This window comes from Ascaphus truei, chromosome 1 (genome assembly GCF_040206685.1).
Source record: "Ascaphus truei isolate aAscTru1 chromosome 1, aAscTru1.hap1, whole genome shotgun sequence".
In the NCBI taxonomy this organism is placed as follows: domain Eukaryota; kingdom Metazoa; phylum Chordata; class Amphibia; order Anura; family Ascaphidae; genus Ascaphus; species Ascaphus truei.
This window is the reverse complement of record NC_134483.1, coordinates 83,184,568-83,205,662: the sequence shown is the minus strand read 5'-3', so window position 1 is coordinate 83,205,662 and position 21,095 is coordinate 83,184,568. Positions and strand designations below refer to the sequence as shown.

At 38.2% G+C, this 21,095-nt stretch overlaps 1 protein-coding gene across 4 annotated transcripts in view; it reads right to left on the bottom strand.

The window, feature by feature from the left end:
- Nucleotides 1-1,742: 1,742 nt before the first annotated feature.
- Nucleotides 1,743-21,095, bottom strand: part of PIK3R1 (phosphoinositide-3-kinase regulatory subunit 1) — a 73,049-nt gene continuing 53,696 nt past the window's right edge. For 2 of the 4 annotated variants that reach the window (XM_075590486.1, XM_075590496.1), the window contains exons 7-15: nt 10,278-10,380; nt 9,307-9,405; nt 9,005-9,185; nt 8,748-8,873; nt 7,874-8,016; nt 7,045-7,221; nt 6,865-6,933; nt 4,354-4,521; nt 1,743-4,123 (exon numbers count right to left, since the gene is read on the bottom strand). In XM_075590486.1, the coding sequence (XP_075446601.1) occupies nt 3,934-4,123; nt 4,354-4,521; nt 6,865-6,933; nt 7,045-7,221; nt 7,874-8,016; nt 8,748-8,873; nt 9,005-9,185; nt 9,307-9,405; nt 10,278-10,380 (1,256 nt within the window). In that variant the 3' untranslated portion in view covers nt 1,743-3,933. Of the gene's footprint in view, nt 4,124-4,353; nt 4,522-6,864; nt 6,934-7,044; nt 7,222-7,873; nt 8,017-8,747; nt 8,874-9,004; nt 9,186-9,306; nt 9,406-10,277; nt 10,381-11,307; nt 11,488-13,749; nt 14,031-21,095 lie in introns of those variants that run through there. The other 2 variants (XM_075590516.1, XM_075590506.1) reach the window with 2 other exon arrangements.

The window sequence follows — 21,095 nt, the reverse complement described above, 5'->3', positions numbered from 1 at the left end:
TTAAAAAAAAAAAAAAAAAAAAAAAACCTGCAGATTTTAAAGGTGCAATCCTTGTTCGACCGCCTTTGAAATTTAACACTGGCGTTTACACAGTAATATGTGGACAAACCTGTACAGCCCTGTAAAAAGGCATATTGCACATAGTAATTGGAACTTTAAAACATTATTGGTGCAGTCTATGTACTACAGCTAAAAAGTCAACTGCCCATCATAGATGCACCTTTAGTGAAACCAATACAATAGAGAAGCTTAGCGGGTTAAAAGGCAGTTGGCACCGGCACCAACATGTCTGCTATGATGGTTTTTAAGATTTCTTTTTAGTCTTGCATGTATGCAACCTTGTAAATAACAGAAAAGGCATAACAATCAGTAGTAAAGAAAACATTTTTGATTGTTCATTGCGGAATGTAATAAACGTTCTTAAAGCAAACAGTTTTCAAAACAATCTTTATTCTGTTTGAAGGTCTAATACAATGTTTTAAAGCAACTTAAAAACGAGACAGAGCTTTATCAAAGCTATAGCTCAAAAAATTTCAGAGGCACAACTTTATTTATTTATTGCCTTGTAAAGGCAAAATTACAACTAACCATCCTTTCCTCCCCCAACGAAACAAAGTATTTATGTTGTTTAACAAAGTAATTTTTTAATGTTGTAAAAACATTAAACAGAATTTTGTTTTAAAAAGGAATAAAAAAATAGCAGCACATTGGGCAGCTAATGCAGTCTTATGGTGACAAAGAACATAATTTCATTGACTTAGCAAGTCTTAATTAATGACGCATTGAACTGTTATCTACGTATACAAAATTTGGCATGTTTTGCCCATGTCAGGCAATGAGCATACAGCTGCCCATTTCTTAAGTGAACCTGAACACTGTTAAGAGTCACTTTCCCAAACTGAATACCATGCATAACAAGCCCTATATTACAGGCAGCAGATATTTGACCAGATTTAAAATCAGTAGAATTGTCTCTTTATAGCTCTGTTAATTACCATTTGTGGTAAAAGAAGCTTAAAACTTCACAGGCGTAGGGTAAGATGTCCTAGATTAGCCAAGTATCTAGGCACCATGTTTAATGACATATGTTCTGGGATACAAAAGTCAGCAAATGTATTTTTCTTTTCTTACCAAACATTTTCCAAGTTTAACTCAAAAAGACACGTTTTATAAGTAGAGTCTTTCGTTGTGCTTGATTAAACGGTATGATGAAGTACCTTAACTTGATGAATAGTGCATGTGCATTTTATAATAAACTTTTAAAAAACCTCTTCCATTCACCTATTAACGTAATATTAATGTAATATTTGAGCATACAAGAAGCTACAACCAAGTTGAGAAAAAAAATATGGCTTAGACTGGGAAAGATAACATTTGCATTTCCCAGAGTCTTAAGAGAAAAATTGCATATGAATAATAATGAATGTAATGGTCCGAAAACCATAAGTTATCCAAATAACAATGCTATGATAAACAAAGTACAAAGTAATTCATTGGTGTGGAACAAGGCTATAGGATATTTATTCAAGCAGAATATAACTTGGCCACATGCTTTCCAGTAAATATTTATCACCATGACTTGTGCTTATATGATGCAATAAAAAACAGAAAACAATTGAGGATGATAACTTTGAATCGGTGCCAGTTTTAACACAAGAATGGAGCAAATCAAACTCTGTTGTAAGGCCCGGTGTCGCAGGCTGCTCAAAGCAGCAATGGAGTACAAAAAAAAAAAATTAAAAAAAAAAAAATGGATATGCAATCATACCTGAAGAAGTAATTTAGACAGATTGGTTTGGCTTTGGAATATGCATTTGCGTTATATAAAATGTTCAGAAACCCTGCTAATTTTCTTGAATTAGAATAATTGTAGGACTAAACTTCCTATACACCTGAGAATTTCAGGTGTTTGCAGGACACATTTGACAAGTACAAAAGGACTGTTCACAATTTGGGGGTGGAGGGTGAGGGGAAAAAAAAACTCCCATCTAGACGGCAAAACGTAATATACAGCGAGTGATAAATGGTACTCCAGTGGGCAAAACAGACCGCACATGTGTGAATTTACATGGTCAGCATACACTATGAGGAAGGTAGTTGTAAATACTACAGAACACAAAATGTTAGCAGAAAATACTCACTGCTTTTCAGAGCAAATTATCATCAATATACTATTATCGAAGGGTCAACTACCAAAAGTTTGAACTCTGCATCAGCAGTGTAAAAAGTGCTAAAATGATACAAGGTACAGTACATAAATTAAAGCCAAATATTTGTATCGTACAGTATTTTCATATTCATCTGCAATTCATCCCATTCAACTCTTTGGAAATCTGACTGTGGATCAGAACTTAAGATTTTGAAAATGTTTACGGTTTTGGGTTCTTCGTGAAAGAAAGAAAAAATACCAACTTTGAGATAAAAATGGAGATCTTTCAGCACTACAGGTTCAATTTTATGGTCCTGCATGCAAAATTGCATGTTATCTTTTTAAGAATTTCCATGATCCATTCACACATTTCAAGTTGAAAGTATTTGAAGCATTAATTGCAGTAAAAACATTTATGGCAGAGTCTGCATGCTACAAACTGAAACTATGAGTGTCTGGGAATTCCTAATATAGCATACTGTATGGCAGAAAACTAGTACATGCTTTCTTCCAGATCAGAAGTAGTATGGACAGAGGACTAAAATGCTCCAAGCACGTTACTCAGTACCATTTTTAGAGAATAAATCATAATACAACACTTATCATCAAACTGCTACTTTTATGTTGATATACTGTATTTTGAAGGATTTTATTAATATAGCAGCTTTAAAGCTTATTAGGCACTGCCCAACAAAAGATTTAGTCAAATATTTGTAATTGTTATTTTTTTTTTTAATACGTTTTTTTAAATTTTATTTTATTAATCTTGTGCTCAAAGCCAAGTATTATATACACGGTTTTATGGTAAAATAGTTCTGGTTTAATTCCCAAGCTTCTGTTCCCCCCTCCCCCACAAATATACTGCACATTTCTTAAACACAAAAATTGATAACAAAATAAGAAACATTTTCAAAGAACATAAACAGAAAGGTATCTTATTGTTACATATAAAACAAAAAAACAGCTTAAAGAAAATTGATGTTGCATAGCATTAAGGATTCAGCAGTCAGCGAAAAAAAAAGACAGTTTGGCATGGATAAGTTCCATTTCGATAGCTAGTCATCCAATGCTATGTACATATATATAAATTTATATATACTGTTTGCCATTTTCCATACTGTCATCTTCCATATTAAATAGGTTCTTACAACAGAATTTTCTTTCTTTTTTTATGTTCACGTTTAGTCTTAATAAAACACTTCCTGGCATTTTGCTTCTTGCACTCTCTGACTGAATAGAACCTTACAGTTCCTTATAAGTTTCCTTTAGAAATGAAAAGTGCCTTTCTGCTACATATTTTTTGGAAAACGAAACAATCCACAAGGCTGTGTAAGCAGATCCACATAGCACAATATCATGAGTCCTTAACAAGGGTATGATAGAATGTTTTCCCAAAACAGTGTTAATAAAGACACTGTGGCTTCTTGGATCTGCAGTGACCAACATTCAAGCTGGTAAAACTTCAATAGAACGTAAACAAGCACCATGGTGAAGGCCTCTAGGTCCCTGCAGGCTGGGAGATACAGTAGGCTTTGAAGAGCATATCTTTCTGTTGCTGTGCTTTTGGTTCTTAGAAAGCAAGCACAATAGCTTAGAAACATACATTCACAGCTTCACACTCATCTCCTGCTTCCATGGCGAAGAAAGCTATTATCCCATCTGAAGATAGCTTTGATACTGCAGCTCAATCTTGTTAATTAGGCTGATGGAGCTTTATATTTTCCTTGCCTTAAGAGGCCTCAATGTTGTCAATGAAGAAATAAACACCATAGCTTATTAGGTCTTCATCGCCTCTGCTGTGTGTATACAGGGTAAGCTAGTGTGACATTGAGAGAGTCATTGTGCTGTACAAGTGACGTGTGTTGGTAATGTAGCACCAGTTCTTTCAAAGAGTTGTACAAGTTATACGGCTCTGCAAATCCATATCCGGTTGGAGTTTTGTTTATGACGCAGTGTTTAACCTCTCCGTCCGCCCTAAAATAAAGGGGAGGAAAAATGGGCAATTTAGATTCCATCACAAAAAGACCTAAAACAAGTATCACGAATTTACCAAGAAAAGGCAATATACCCTTCCTGCAGTTATTTTTTCCCCTTTCTTCTAATTGCCAATGTAATGACAATTCAAAAATCTTTACTTTTTGTTTGTGAAAATATATTACTGCATAAACAATTATTTTTTCATCAACAATTTTAACAATACTTACACCACAGAGCATGCGTAGCACCCCTGCTTGCTGCTCTCGCGCACAAGGAATGTTCCATCCCGCTTCCCACGCAGCAGGTTTTCGGCTTGGCTTCTGTTGATATTGCCAACATTCCACGTCCTCTCATCGTGGTGTGGCAAGTCCTCATCTTCTACCATAGAGTACTGCCTGGATAAAGCAAAACAAGGGGTCTTATTTTTCTCAGAATGCTACAGTACCTTAATGTAGAAGCCCCAAACAAGAAGAACTTTGCTTTATATTCAGATGCCTCATCACTTTTAAAGGTTATATTATTTAATCTTTCACTGGTGATACCCCTTTACAAAAGATGGTTCTGCAATATATTGCTATGCAGCAGGCTTCTCTAGCATTGTTAAAGCAATCAAAATCTTAGAAGGTCCAGACTTGCTTAACCAATGTGAAGGTCTCTAGACGCATGGATCCATGGGTATGTACCAGAAGAAAAAAAAAAATAGTATAATCCTGTATAAACAATAGTGTCTGTAATGGACAATAAGTGAGTTTTAGGCACATTAAGTTTCTTAATGCATTAGCTTATATGACTTGTAGTCAGTGTTTTTTACTGCTCCCAGATGTCTCGTTCATCTAGGGTGAGGTTTTTAGGTGTAGGTGTTCCATACAAAGACAGTGTGATTGTTTCATTAAAGAAGTATTTTTATGCAATTAGAATATCATATAAAACCAATGTATGTTGGTTAAATGGATTGGACTAGTATGCCTTCATTCCAAATAATATGTGAAGGAGTGTTTATAGCCACAGCCCCACTTTCGAGTGCAATAGGAAAAATGTGCCCTAAAAAAAGAGAATGAGCACTAAAATACTCAGTCCTCTACGGTGATACGGCAGTTATAGATGCGTTCCCAAGGTGGTATAATCAGCAGTTTGGCACATAGGATTTACCTTACACAGCTCCGTAACACAAACCACCTGACAAATCACAGCTGAGAAGGAAGAAAGTAGCATGCCTGACTCGGCACTCTACAAGGAGCAGACCACGAGAAGTGCCCCGTTCAGACCCTGGTTCGGAGTAAAGAGAAGCTCTCCATGACTTCCAGTATCCAAAAGGCAGGGAACAGTGTTTGGGGGAACCCAAGTTTGCATACCCCTTAAACACACTATACCTCTTTGGGAATGCCTCTATAAACAGCCAGATCACCGTAGAGGACAGTGGCTTTTTTGTGCTCCATCCCTTTTAGAGCACATTATTCCTACACTTGAGAAAGTGGGACTGTGGCTATAGACTTTCACATGTGTGTAATGAATGAATACTAGAGCAATCCACTTAACCAACATACATTGGTTTTATGTGATATTCTAATGCAATCACACTGTCTTTGTATGGAACACCGCCTCTCCTAAAAAAAACCTCACCTGAGGTTAACGAGACATCTGGGAGCAGTAAAAAACAGTGACTAAAAGTCATAAGTTAATGCATAAGGCCTGGGACATAGTGCCTTTAACCAGTGCTGAGGCGCGATGAGGCTCAGGGAAAGCTGTCCTTTCCCTGGCCTTACACAGCGCGCCATCAGGGGGAGGGCCGGGGGGCGGGCCAGTGATGTCACAGAGCTGGTTCGTCCTCATTGGGCGAACCGCTCACGTGACCGGCCCTGCGCTCCGGAAGCGGGGAAATGTCATAACGCCGTCAGACACACGCTTCCCCAAGCGTGCCGACGCGTGCGCGAGCCCCTGCTAAAGCCGCTCTCATTGCGGCTGCAGGGGCTCAGTGCCGAGCAGTGCACGGCTCAGCGCATAAGCGCTGACCATGTCCCAGGCCTTAAGCTTATGACAAACTCTCACTTATTGTCCATTATAGACACTTGTTATACAGGATTATACTATTTTTTCTGGCACATACCCAGGGATCCATGTGCCACGAGACATTTTTCACCTCAATTACATTCAACAGGGATGGAATCCCTTTGGACTCTGGCTGTAGGAACTGGTGACCCCATTCTAATCTCCAGTTCATTTGGACCTGGGGACTTTTCTCTTCTATGAACTGTATGCATATTCACATGGACACTGTTTTGGAACACTCCATTGTAATTTTATGGAGATAGATATATAGATATCTATATTGTGCATTTATTTTGTGAGTAAGGTGCTTACACTGTTTGCGCCACACTATTCTTTTTCACAATGCTTTGCCAATGACCAAAAGTGTAAGAGTGTGTGTACACACAATAGAATGGAGAAACCGCAGATTTAAAATTGTTCTATCAATTAAAGTTTCTAATTTAGATATTTCTGGCCCTCATACAACTGTAAATTAGCCAGAAACCCCTTTAAAGAGACCCAGAGGCAATATGTGATAGACATTTGACAAATATGCTGTGCCAACAGATATGTGGTACAATTATCTTTTGGCTCGAGTCATTTAATGGCTATTACAGTGAAAATCAAATGGCAATCACATTTTAAGAAAGGTCGCTAGTCAGTTTCAGTTTATCCATATGCTGCTCTGAAAATTACAAAATAAAAATGCTTACTCTTCTGTGTTATCACTGGCCAGCCATTCGTTTATTTTCTTCTGTCTGACTCCTTTTTGCGTCAACCACCTACAATAATAATAAAAATAAAATAAATAGATTAGTAGTGCGAATGAGTATGCAGCATTACATTATTGGTATGAGCATGGGGGGTGGTGGGAAGAAAAAAAAAAAACTTACATTAAGTACTGGTCTCTTGTCTTTCTCAGCTGAATTAAGTCTGGTTTGATGCTGTTCATGCGCTTATCAATCTCCCGATATTCTGCTGCCTGTTTCTTCAAATCTTCTTCTAATCTACGTTTGCTGTCTACAATTTCACTGATTCGGGACTTAAGCTTCTCATGATTGTGTAAGATCCTGGAGGAAAAAAAAGAAGAAAAAGAAAAAACGTTAATGCGCAAGTTTTAAGTACTTTTAACTTCTTCTAAAGCATTCCATAAGCTCCCTGGCCTTGTGCAGATAGTACTGGTTAATTAAACCTGGTTACAATGTGCTAAAGGACAAAGTCCTATAGTCGTCTCTATGTGAATTTACGGATTGCGCCCTAAATTGTTGGCATACAGCAGTACACTGTTTTTGTTCATGAACTACCATCTTGCAATAAAAAAAAACTAAATGGTATTGTTCCATCAATAGAAAACGATTTCCACTTGCATATAACATTTGATATCCCTTTAATGTTGATTTATTTAAGTATTTGCAGTCTTTACTAGAAAGCATTTTCATTTTGAATGTTACTTATTTTGTAGGATATACAGGCTACTGTACAGTTTTGGAACAAATTCCAATCAGTACTGCAGAGGGGGACAGTAAAGAATTTGATGGGCAATAACAACAAGTGCTTGTTGGTTACCGGTTGACACATTATTTCAAACTGTTTCCCTGCTTTACAAGAATTAACAAAGTTTGAATATCTGCATTACTTATAAAGCCATAACATTACATTTTGAATAAAAAAATAATATATATATATTAATTTTGGATGTCTGTTAATCACACAAACCTTTACCTTTGTATTTCTTTTTCATTTCCTTCACGCTTAAATTTGTCAATGTATTCTTTGCTGTACTTTTCTTGTGTTTGGCACTGTTCTTCAAATATTTTAATGGTCTCATTAAATGCTTCAATGGCAGTTCTTTTCATTTGAATTTCCTGCAACAAAAGAACAATTTAGCTACTAGATGCAAAAAAGGGGATACAATGTAGACTGATGTACAGTATGATGTTCGATTAACTTCATGTTTACCACTTATTTGTATTCATAAAGCCAGTATAACCAGCCTTGCACTGATGAAACCCAAAAAGGTGGAAGCAGTGGTTTACTCACTAGACACTTCTTTAACCCAGGCTGTGCGGAAAAGCTGGGTAATACAGCCGGCATACGTTTATATGTTAACTCTGCTCATTTGTATGTCATTACCCAGAATCCCTGGCTTCAGTGGAAGCATTGTATGCTAGGAGATAATGGCGAAAAGCAGGGATGCACACCTGTTTTAGACATGTGTGCTCACAAGTAATATTTTTATTTAATACACAAAACAAAAATGTTTAACCTTCATTTACATAAACTACTATATTTTACACAGTTGCCAACCCTACTGACTTAGATCAAAATATGTGACCAAAGAAACATCTCTAACATACCGTACTGTTATTTAGTCAACTAAAAACTTGCTATTTGTTGTACATTAACATAACCCTTCCTCAAATCACATAGCACAGGTTCTTAGATCGGTCTTACCATTCTAAAAGGCATAATGCCAAGTGTGACATAAAACAGGTTCTTATTAGCATCTCAGCTCCAATTATACAAGCACTCCATAAAAACAAGATTAATAAAAAGGCATTTTCTACATAGAAACAATTAGGAATATATGACACACCTGAGATGTCCTTGTGTAGTCTTCATACATTTTGTCATATTCTTGATTCTTTTCTTCAAACTGAAGATTATACTCGCGTAATTTCTTCCCAACTGCTTCAATATTGTCTTCCTTGACTACTTGATCCTTAAAAAGATAGAATTAGATTTCAGAAATCTTACATTTAAAAACGTTCCAATTTTTTTCACGGAGACAAAAAACATTTTAGTAGCAGTGACCACACAAATTTTCCTTTAAAGGATGGAGATTTTATTTACCTGTTGTAATTTGGATACGGGGTACAGTAGTTTTACGTCCAGTTTAGGGTTATACTGGGCCAGCGACTCATTTCTGTAGTGGATTATCAGTTCGACTACGGAGTTGAATGTTAATGGATCAGAGAAGCCGTACTTCCCATCCCGGTGAAAGATTTTGATTAATTTGTTATTACCACCTTTCCTGAAAAATAATAAGCAGTAAACAGTTAGATTAACAGGAAAAAGGTCTGTCTTTTTATAAAAAATAAATAAATTAATCAATGTACCAAACTTTAAAAATCACATGCATTTTAGTGTCTTACCTTAGTGTAAGTGTGTAGTCGCCATGCATTTTTGTAGATGCATCTCGTACCAAATATGTACCATCAGTGGTATCACGTAGCTTTTCATTCACCTCCTCTCTAAAGATAACAAGACAAAAATTGAACGCAATTGTGGTGTGTTGGTAATTACTATGTAAAACCCTTTATTGCGGAGGGAGCTTGCTAAGAATAAAGTCATTATCTTGAAATCCTTTTTTTGTCACAGTAAAGGAAGTTGCAAAGTATTCAATAACATTAAAATAAAAAAGTACTTCTACAAGTGAAACTGCAGGTAAGATAGGGTCAGAAAAACATTACTTGATTGTTGGCCCTATGTTGCAATATGACAACTTTTGCTGTAAAATACCCTTCAACCCCAATCTTCCTACTATTTTCTCCTTTTCATTTGATCGCAAGAACATGTGTGGAACACGTGGATGAGCACCACTTTTACATTAACACTTAACCCATAAAAAGGAGAGAAAAAAAATGCCTTGTAATCTTAAGTGCCCTAACTTTAGTCGAGTTATCAATTATAAAACTACATTATTTTTAAGAAACTGTGGTAACAGCCATTGTAGACAAGGTGACTGACCAAATAATATTCTTCCTTAAAACAAGTATGTTGTCTATGCTAGTAGCTATAAAACGCACACCATTTTCTATCTACATCACAAAGGCACAAATAAAATATATTCATGAGGAAAGGAAATGGTGCACATATGTGATGCAGTACATTAGGTACTGGAAGGGGCTGAAACAAATAATCCAGGCCAGCAGAACATGCGTAATACCTGGAATTGTGTAGCATCGTTCAACGTGAAAGGCTAAAAGTGATTAAAATACATTTGCAAAAAGAATTTGGGTGCCAGTGGATTTTGTGTGCATTACATTTTGAAAGTTCAGGAAGGTCACAAGCAATCACATTGCATACGGCATAAGATGGGAAGCAGGACATATATTAGTTTTACCTTGAGATATCTCCCCAGTACCATTCAGCATCTTGCAGAGACATATTGTGATTTGTACCGTTGTTGGTTAATGCAGTAGATTTTGGAGGCTTTGGTGGCAGTGCTGAAAGAAACAAAAAAATCAAGTTATAGCATTTCTTCATATAAAAGCAACTTCAAACAGGCTGTCACATTGTATAGAAAACATACCATTTAAAAAAGTACAATTACATTTTTATCAATGTGTCATCTGTCAACCAAAATAAAAGTATTCTCAACCAAAATAAAAGTATTCCCAATGTATTTATACCACTAGGTATGCTCATATTTTTCTGTAAATTGTGTTGGGGAGAACAAATGCAGCAATATTTAGTTAGAAAGCATCACATTTTAATGAGCTTTAACATTAATAATCCCACAATGCCACCTGAACACACAAAATCTTTGACCCAAATATGTCCATTACTAATCCGTCTACCAAGAAGATATGTTCGGTTCTAGTACTGAATCAGATTTAAAACCATAAACATGTTCTCGATGTCAAAGAGGAAACGAATACAAACAATAGGCACTAAAGAAAATGTATTTCCAGAATATCAATCTATTGATTTAACAGTAACTTTACAAACACAGATCGAGTACTAATAGCTTTTGAAATTATGTTCACCACTCCAGTTACAGAGACTATGTTCTATATTTTAGGAACATATTACATTTAAAATGTTATATTACAGCTTTAGTAGAGGAAAGGTGTTAATGTCTGAATAATGAACCTCTCAAGATAAAAAATGTCTGACTAATGAACCTCAAGATAAAAGAAGTTGAATTCACAGCTACAGGGTATTTCCCTGCATAAATGTAATAAAGTACTGTTCACTGTACTAAGAATATATTCTGTGTAAATCAGAAAGAAAGATCAACAAAGAAGCTGGACCAAATAAAAACCTAAATGTAATTAATATTGGAAACAAAAAAGTACACACTTTATGTGCACTAACAAGTGTCACAAACCTAATATACTTGTATGGTAGAAAGAATGCTAAATAGTTACCTGGTGCTTCCATTTCTATATAAAACATCAAATCTGACCCATAAAGTGCTTCAATCTTAGCATATTCTGGAACCAATTCATCCATATTCCACATAGCATTGTACATTTGTTTTGCTTGTATAGTCCAGTTATGAGAAATACAGCCAAGACTTGCTTTGAAATGGTGTCTTGGAATTCATTTTAAAACCTTTAAGGGGTTTCGCTGTAACCTATTACATCATGCAAGCTAACCAATCACGTCAAGTACTATTAATAGAGCGGACCACTCCTGTTTCATTATCCCTTTCCCACACCAATCTTAAATTCATGTTTGCACTGGAGGGGGATAACATGCATTTCACAGAACTGTAAAACACATAAAAAGCTTCTACATTTGGCTGCTCACATTTGGTAATGTTACGCGAGCTTTGTAATTCCTTTTTGTATGACTGTGCAAAATGGTATGTTCCACTGCTGGCAGACTGACAAAAGCGGATATGCTGCAGCACGTAGAATTTTGCATGTTCCTTTCTTTGTCTTAGTGCAAACATATTTAGAGATATCTATCCATCTATCTCTATCTGTACTTTCAGATCCTACTGAATGTGCCGTATAGGTTTTAAAATGTTCTAAGAAAGTGTCCACCCTTTCTGAAAAGGACAGTCCAAGATACAAATTAAACATTTAAAAAAAGGCAAAATACTGTACATTAAAACAAAAAAAGGGCACATCAGAGAATTATATTTCAATACCATTGTTGCAATCATAGGAGTTTGCAATGTACCGCAGGCATTTTCATTACATAGGGTTTGTACAATAAGGCATAAACTATACACTTGTTATTGTACTATTTATTGGGACAGTTTTCCAAATGTGTCAAAGATGCTAATGGTAGCATTTTTGTTGTTTGTAGCGATCAAATTTATCAAAGCTACGCACATTTTTCAAGCCGTTTCTTGATTATTAAATCAACCCATTACATTGTCCAGAGAATGACGACCTACTGTATCAGAATGGAGTACATGCAATATTTTCTATAGAGTTTACGGCATACGGTGTGCCACTTAAATCCATTGTCATAAATCTGCGCCACGTTGACACAGCGACAACAAAACTTTCAGGCAATAAGAAATGTCCATGCTAACATAGGGGAAATGTCACCTAAAAGGGCCTTTTAGTGACGAAACTACCAGATATGCTTCAACATTCACCTCATGCAAGTAATCTCAATATGTATTAAGTTAACGGGTAATTTTCTTTCGATGAAAGTGTATATTTATTACAATATACAAGCAAATGTTTCATCCTGAAATTGCTATAGCTAAAATATTTAGTTATTGCTGCTTTGATCCAAGCGAGGAAATCTGGCATTACTCAAATTCTTCTCAATCTGAGATATATATCTATAGATATATATATATATATATATATATATATCTATATTGTATTGTATGTCTTTATTTATATAGCACCATTAATGTACATAGCGCTTCACAGTAGTAATACATGTGATAAATAAATAACAGATAATATAAATAACAGATCATGGGAATAAGTGCTTTAGACATAAAAGTAACATTAAGGAAGAGGAGTCCCTGCCCCGAGGAGCTTACAGCCTAATTGGTAGGTAGAACGTACAGAGACAGTAGGAGGGAGTTCTGGTAAGTGCGTCTGCAGGGGGCCAAGCTTTATGTATCATGTGTTCAGAATATCCACAGTGCTATTCATATGCTTCTTTAAGCAAGTGGGTCTTAAGGTGGGTCTTAAAGGTGGATAGAGAGGGTGCTAGTCGGGTACTGAGGGGAAGGGCATTCCAGAGGTGTGAGGCAGTCAGTGAAAAAGGTTTAAGGAGAGAGAGAGAGAGAGAGAGAGAGAGAGAGAGAGAGAGAGAGAGAGAGAGTGATAGAGATATATATATATATATCTAAATCCATTAGGCCGCAGTGTCATTACTTGAAGCATAGGCAACCATTAATAAAACGGATTAAAAACAAAATTTTAAACAAGATATTTCTATTTTGAAGTATACTTCAATATAATAAAGGAGGATGGGTCTGCTGCTTTAACATCTGTTACACACAGACACACAGACAGACACACGAGAGTAATGCTGCATAACATACTATGGACACTGTTAGAAAGTGTTAAAAGCTTGAGCTGTCACGCTTACACGATCAATTTAATGCCCTGCCCAAACCAGTCGAGCTTGCTATGAATGTATATTGCAGGCAGTGCAAGACAGGGCACCGGCAAGTGAATTTCCACTGCGTTTACATACAGTACAACTGGCAAATGACAAAGTGAAGCCCAGTGTGACTACAATGTAACTTTTTGTTCTGCGGGTGAAGACCACCACAAACGGCTGCAGGGTATCGAGAGCAACAAAGGCATTAACTCCAAGTAGAGGATACCGATTTAGGGTAACAAACTAAAAGGAACAGAAAGAAATTAAACATAACTTACTTTGAACGTTATGCATCGTAAATCTCCTCCAGTTTACAGTATATTTATAAATTCCCAAAAAATCTTCAATAGCAGGAAAGAAAAATATATTTCTACAAAAAATAAAAGTGTTGAAGAATTTCGTTTGAAAATAGATGTATTCAAGTATTTCCAAATACTAATTTCAGCGTTGAGCACTTAAAATCCAATATAGCAAGGTCCTCTTGAACAACCCGATCCGCTACTTTGTTCAGAAATTAAGCCGCAGAGGTAGTGCAGTGAATTCTAGTCCTTCATTGAAGTTAATGATTAAAAAGTGAAGCCGATTTCAGTACTGTACTCAAGAGGGGGAAGAGGAGAAAAAAAAAAAAAAAAAAAAAAAAAAGACTGTAGCTTGCACGTCTCCGAGATAAAGATCTCAGTTTCATGATTAACTCGAGCAGGTTCAAATATTTGCTGAGCTTGGGATTTCAGGTGGGGGAGGGTGTAAGCAGAGGACGTCAATCAAAGTGGAAGCTGTCATCAGCTAACAAGTGGCTGATGCGGGGCGCGCTCTGGTTTTAGCTCAGTAACCGAGCCCACCATTGTGCAGGGTCTTAAAATAGCCGCTGTAACTGGCTGCTCGGTGCAGTGTTCAAGTGGAAGGCAGTCAAGTCAAGCCCTGTATGCAGCCAAATTCAGGAAGTGGCTCAGCTAACTAGCAAAAAATAGAAGCGAAGCCCTGGCGTGCAAAGACGTCTGTACCTCCAAGAAAGCGAAGACAGACGACGTGTCTGCACACATCCCCCTCTGCCACATAGCTGCTCTTAACCTCAGGCAACACTGATACAGGTGCACCGTAGCCATGATTAACCTCTGCACTGCCAGAGCCTTGTAATCCCCTTACATAGCAAGCAGTGAAGGATTTCAAACCCGGACACGGGCTCTCCATGGCTGATTAATCCCTTTACTGCAGAGGGGTGGGTATGCATTGTTCTGCACGTATTCCCACATCACACAACATTCTATTACTCATTTGAAACTGTACAGCAGGTACTTTGTGGCTGGGGTAATGCTCTTTATTGCCTAAGGGTTATGCAAGGTTTTTTCTCCACAATGTATTGCAGGGTGCTTGGTCAAGTAATGAATTAAATGGTAATAACAGTTCACATTGTAAAAGAAAAAGGTTCTAAGAATTTAATTTTTATGCTTTGTTGTGACCAAAAGACGACCATGGCATCCTTACTTAAATCAATGTAATTTCACTAGAATGCATTTAGATGAATAATCAATGGTATCATATTGATGTAATTACCCAAGGTAAAGCTACAAGATATTACCACTGGATAACATTTAGCATTTTAATAATTAGGTCAAAAGAACTTTAATAATTGCATCATGTGATAAAGTCCCCAGGAACAGAAGGGTGCTTCTCCGTTATATTGCAAAAGCAGCAATCTTATTGACAGCTTTCCCCCCCTCCCCCACCCCCCATTATTTCTTCTGGCTGACAGAGGGGCCACAAACACACGACAGAGAAGTGTGTCTGGACCCTTTGTTTAGACATTAGCTTGATGAAGAGGTTAAACTCCTTAAGTCATTCAGTTTACACAGAACTGCTGCCACTGAATGTCCCAGAAGAGAAGATGAAATGCAACAGACTGAAAACAGTGCTTCTAATGGCACGGTATGATTATCCTGGTAATGTGACGCGAGAGGGTGCCAGCAAATAGTTTAATTGAAGTGCTTTCGTTCCACCGTGCCAAGAATTAGGCCTGATAAGTCAAATGCCCTCTAACATAGTTAAAACATGTTAATTTGTGCACACTTGTGTGGAGCAATTTTGCATATGCATAGCTGTGGTAATTTAACGGGGTAACGTACTAATGCAATGGGATTCTTTGCAGTTGTGATCCTTTTAATTAGCACAATATAAAAGTTACACTTCAAATATATTGCACAAAGGCTTTCAAAACGACTTAAAGCAGCAATTCAAGCAATATCCTACGTGTGTGTTTTAAAAAAATAAAAATAAAATCAGTTCTGTATTATTAGAAAATACTTGCATTTAAAAAAAATGTTTTAAAGACATTTTTAATGTTTCTAATGTAGGAAGCATTTCCAAAGGGACAATCCCCTTCCCCTTCTGATAGGCTCTGGCTCTTGAGCCTCACTCTCTGGCAGTGAACCAATTGTATCTAGTAACTGCCCTGTCAATCATATTCCATGACTACATTGCCCACAATGCTGTGCAAGAACTGAATTAAATAACCCTGAGCAAGTGATCTATTACAGGAGAACTGATTGATCTGCAGCTTCACTAATCATTTGTCAGTGTGCAGATTGTATTGATGCACATATTGAATGGGGAAAAATATATATGTTAAAAAAAAACAACAGATTCAACTGCAGCTTTAAGGTCCCCCCTTTCTAACAATGTAATGAGTTCTGAAATACAACTATATAAAATTCAAATGGCACAGGTTTCCTTAGGAAAAAGCTGAGAAAAACATCATGGGTAACAATAATGTAGAACTGTGCTATCTGTTGTCCCAAAACAAACTACAAGAGACTCTCAAAGCTGCCTCTACTTTAAGTTCTTTCCAGAGTTCAGCGCTCACATTTTAATCTGTTAATTCACCGTTTTATCGCCCATAACATATTATCCCCCAACTGTCCATGAAAAAATGTCAGTAAACATAACGTGTAACGATGTATTGTCATTATAAGTCTGTACCCAGGAAATACTTGAAAATGAGAGGTAATGTATTTCCTTGTAAAACATTTTATAAATACATTACATGTCACAAAAGAATATACATCACAAATCATGCTTTGCATGACAAAAATGTAACACACACTTTCCCCAAATGCAATATAAATCCCATGTTTTTTCGTCTAATATTTGATTTCTGGCCTAATTGTTAAAAACTATTTCACCATCTTAACTTGGGTAACATGCTAAAACCAAAAAAAAACAAAAACACCAGTGAGTCCTGCTCAGCTAACTCATATAAAGTTAAAAGGATGTAAGTACGGGTGGGTGCTACCCACGGTAACTGATTTCCAAACAGCAATCACTGAAGAGCAGCCCACTAGTGACATAACCACTCTAACCAATAAGATTAAAGCGTTCATCTGTTCCTATGGCAACATGAGGGAATAAAACCCTCCTAAAAGCTACGGTACCGGTGTTGGCTCCTGCACAGCTTCAAATCGCGATCTGCAGGGAGTGATGGGAGGTGTGCGGGGGCATGACCAAAACAGAGGGGGGCGCACGGCCATGACAGGGGGGCCCGGCCATGACATCAGACAAAGCACAGCAGCTCAAATCACTGCACCAATCACAGCTCAAAGCACCACAAAGTAGAATAACAAAAGCTACTGTATAGCAAAAACTTTAACAGATCAATATTTTTGCACTCAAAATAAACTTTCCCAAGATAATAATAACCTGTTACATGAAGGTGCTATTTCAACCCCTACTTAAAAAAATATACATTTCCATGCCTTATTCATGATGCACACAGGGTTTATTTATTTCCCCCCCCCCTTTTTTTTTTAAACTGTACCATACCACAGACAAATGCTTACGTTTTTTTTTTGCTTGTTCGAGGAATATAAATAAAAAATTACCACTCTGTCTATTAAGCGTTTCCTTAATGTAAACTGACCATAAAGAATTGCATCTTTAACCTGCGCTAAAAGAACTTTGAAGCAAGGGATTTAGACACTTTCTTTCTCCTCAAACTACTATTGGCTCCTAGCACACCATGTGACATTTCTTGTCTCCCCAGCTAGCTGACACATCCCCGCGCTTCGTGAATCAACACGAGAGAACACATTAGGGCCTACCTGATTGAGGTTAGTGTCTGGTGTGCGGCGCACGCGTCACCATCGGGGACTTAACCCAAGGCTTGTTTTATAGTTGGCGGGTGCGCGCGAATGCTCGTGCACGTGAAGCACTCTGTGTGTACAGGTCTGTGCTTTGAGCAACAGGTGGGCGTGGTTATGACACGCGTGGGTTGGCGTGGCCATGCCAAATGTTACATTATTTATGTATTGGCTTTCGCCTGGAATTATTTTTTCCCGCCATTTAATAAATGCTCAATCCTAGTGCAGCAAATAAGTTATGTTATTGTGAGTACTTTATCTGCCCTTGGCGCAAGCGCAAGCGCACACACACACACACACACACACACACAGACACGGTAATAGTGTGTGACCCACAACGGGCAGCAGCGCGAAACCATACTTTTCACAGTCTTCCCCCTGATCGGCCGGCTCCACGCATATTGCTGTGGCGCGTGCAGCCCTAGTATAGAACGGCTGGCTAACCAGAGCCAATTATAAGCGCACGCACTAGGGCTACAGCCAGGGTGGCGCTGAGCGTGCAGGCTCATGCGCGGTGGCGCAAGCAAGCGGCAAATTCAAATTTGCTTGCTTGGCAAGCAGCTAAGTGCCGCGCATGCTCAGGCGCTTGCTCACCCTGGCCCACATTGCAGCAATGTGTCATCACGGCCAGCGTGAGCGCACCCGCTCAGCGCTACCATGGACAAGGCCTAAGACTGAAGGAGGAGCCCACACCCAATGAAGCACACCGGTGAACCGTACGTTGCGTGCATCCGACGTCACCCATATGTGACGTCGATTCAAAAGCTGGTGTGCGCCAAGGGGTCTCACTGCACACCATAGCAGACTGCTCAGAATTACGGACAGCGTGGTGGTTCTTGTTCCTGGAGGGGTGGGGGATTTGCCCACTACTAGCCAGTAAGAGATTGGGGTTATGAGAGTCAGGTCTGGTAACCCTTCTTATATGGTGCAGGGTCAGTAAGACCAGTATACTGCTACCAAGATCTATTTTTCAGGTATTATACATTCAGGAGATTGGCTCCTTGCTTAGAGACAGCTATTATTAACCAGCTCTCTGTTGCGTTTGATCTAATTATACCAACTACTGAGGCACCTGGTGATCTGTGTATACTCCGTGAAGTGATATTATATGGACAGCGAGTACAGTACACCATATATGCTCAACCAGCCTGATACTTTCCCCTGTTTATTTACCCACAGCTGAAACTAAAGGGTAAAAATGGTATGATTCTATTATAACACCCTATATATTCTAAGAGGCACAAACTACCCCACCATTACCAGAAGTAAGATGTTACCCTTTGTTACCCACCATTACCAGGTCTAATAGACTAATTATCAGTCATATAGTGTATATTCACACAGCCTGCCCTTTATTCTATAATCAGGACAGATTTTTTGTGTGCCGTAGTTGTCACTGTAGTGAGACCACACACCCAGTATTCATTTTTAATTGTTTAAAAATAAAAAATAAGTGACTGTTTCTTGTACCGCTATCTAGGATTATTTCCTTTAATTTTTATGTTTATTAAATGCTCATTTTTAAATCTGTTTGGGGTTACACTTTGAGTGCAGCTATAAAGGAAACACTTTTTTCTCTGTGTATGCGTGTTGCTAAGTGGGACTGAAACTAACTTCTTAAAGAAGGACCCCCGGTGGCTAATTGAATCCTCAAGGACAACATTTGCTAACCATGGGGAGTAAAGAAGCTGAAAGACATCTTGGCAATTCCCATATCTATAAAGCCATGAATGCATATACTTTCTATGTTAGTCCATTTCTACTCTTAACTGCTTTGGTTTAATATAGACACTACTAAATAAGCTGCCGTGATTCAGCACTTGAGGTGGCTGATTTGTTTTCCATTAAACATAACCAAGTTCTCTGGGAAATTCGAGCATTATATAGACTTTATCCGTGGGATAGTAGTGCTAGGCATTGGCAGCTAGAACGGGGGGGGGGGGGGGGCAAAGAAAGAAATGATTGGCGATGAGGGAGCTTTTATTAAAAATATCACAGGATGAGAACACACAATGATCAGTTTGCAGCGAGAACTCTTTTTTTTAAATTATAACTAAATAACACCATGTCCAAAGAGAAGATTTGTAACCTTAGTTAAAAGCAAATGCAAATACAATAAAAATTTTGCTGTACAGATATTTGACTAGCTCTGTAGGTTACAAGGACACATCTATAGATTGCATGGTTTATTATACTGGAATAAGAGATTGTTGTGGATTGCCATAATATAAATATTATAACCACACTGTACAGACAGTTCCTCGTTTATAACCCAATTAGAGATGCTAATGATAAGGACTTTGGTATACATGTATTTGGGCATCTGCTGACTAATGTTTGGAGAATCAAGCCAAAACATATCCTGTGTTTTCAAATAGCAAGGCAGTATAAACATATACAAACACACCCTACCATGAACTTTCCTAAACTTTGCAATATGATCCATTATGAGCCTCTCTCTTTAAGGGGTCTATAGAATAAGGCATTTTGCGACTCTGGATTGTCCTTCATTAATTACAATGCAGCCTTACCAGCTCACATCAGCAGACAGGGCTATGGGATGTGCTCGTTGGGGTAAAAAGGGGAGATTAGGGGCAACACAAATGTAACGGAGAGAAAGTGTCATTGCAAAATGTGCCTTAAAGAGGAAGTACCGTATGATGGCAATGATTGACAGAAAGGATGTGATGGTGACTGTGACAGTTTGCTGAGGGACACAGAACATGAGCAAAGAGGGAGGGTAGAGACAGGGACAGATCCATGCAGAGGGTGTGTAATATTATATTATGTATTTAGGATAGCGTACATTAGGTCGGGGGTGCGCAAACTTCCCCGTGCGCACCCCTGCCTGCTCTCCTCAGCGCCTCGTGCCCCCCCGTGTCAAATGGCATGTCATTTCACGCCGGGTTACCATGACGACGCGTCGCTGGAAAGAAAGATAATTTTTTTTATAGAGGCCTCGCGCGGTCCCCCAGCATTTCATTTAAATACCTGGGGGAGAACTGCCGCCCCCACCCCCAGCTTGCGAACCCCTGCATTAGGTGATGTCTAAACTTATTTTATAGCACCATGCCATTTTTAAGTCACACTCTACAAGATACATCTGCAAAATGTTGTTTAGCAATACTCTTCTGGGGTCCTCAGAAGTAAATGAATTAAATATTTATACATGCCATGTTCACTCATGTCTTCCTCCTGCCACTAAATAAAAGCATGGCTGCCACAGGGCCGTATTCATTTTGGTGCAAAGAGGGGGTAAGGCACAGCAAATAATGCATTAACTGCCATGCAAGTGGTTTAATCCTGCTTCACACCATTCTGAATCTGGGGTCAGATCTGGGGTCAGCAGTGGCCAACTCCAGTCCTCAAAGACCTACCAACAGGTCAGGTTTTCAGGCTATCCCTGCTTTCGGCACAGGTGGCTCACTTGTGGGCTCAGTCAAAGACTGATGCACGAGTGAGCCACCTGTGCCGAAAGCAGGGATAGCCTGAAA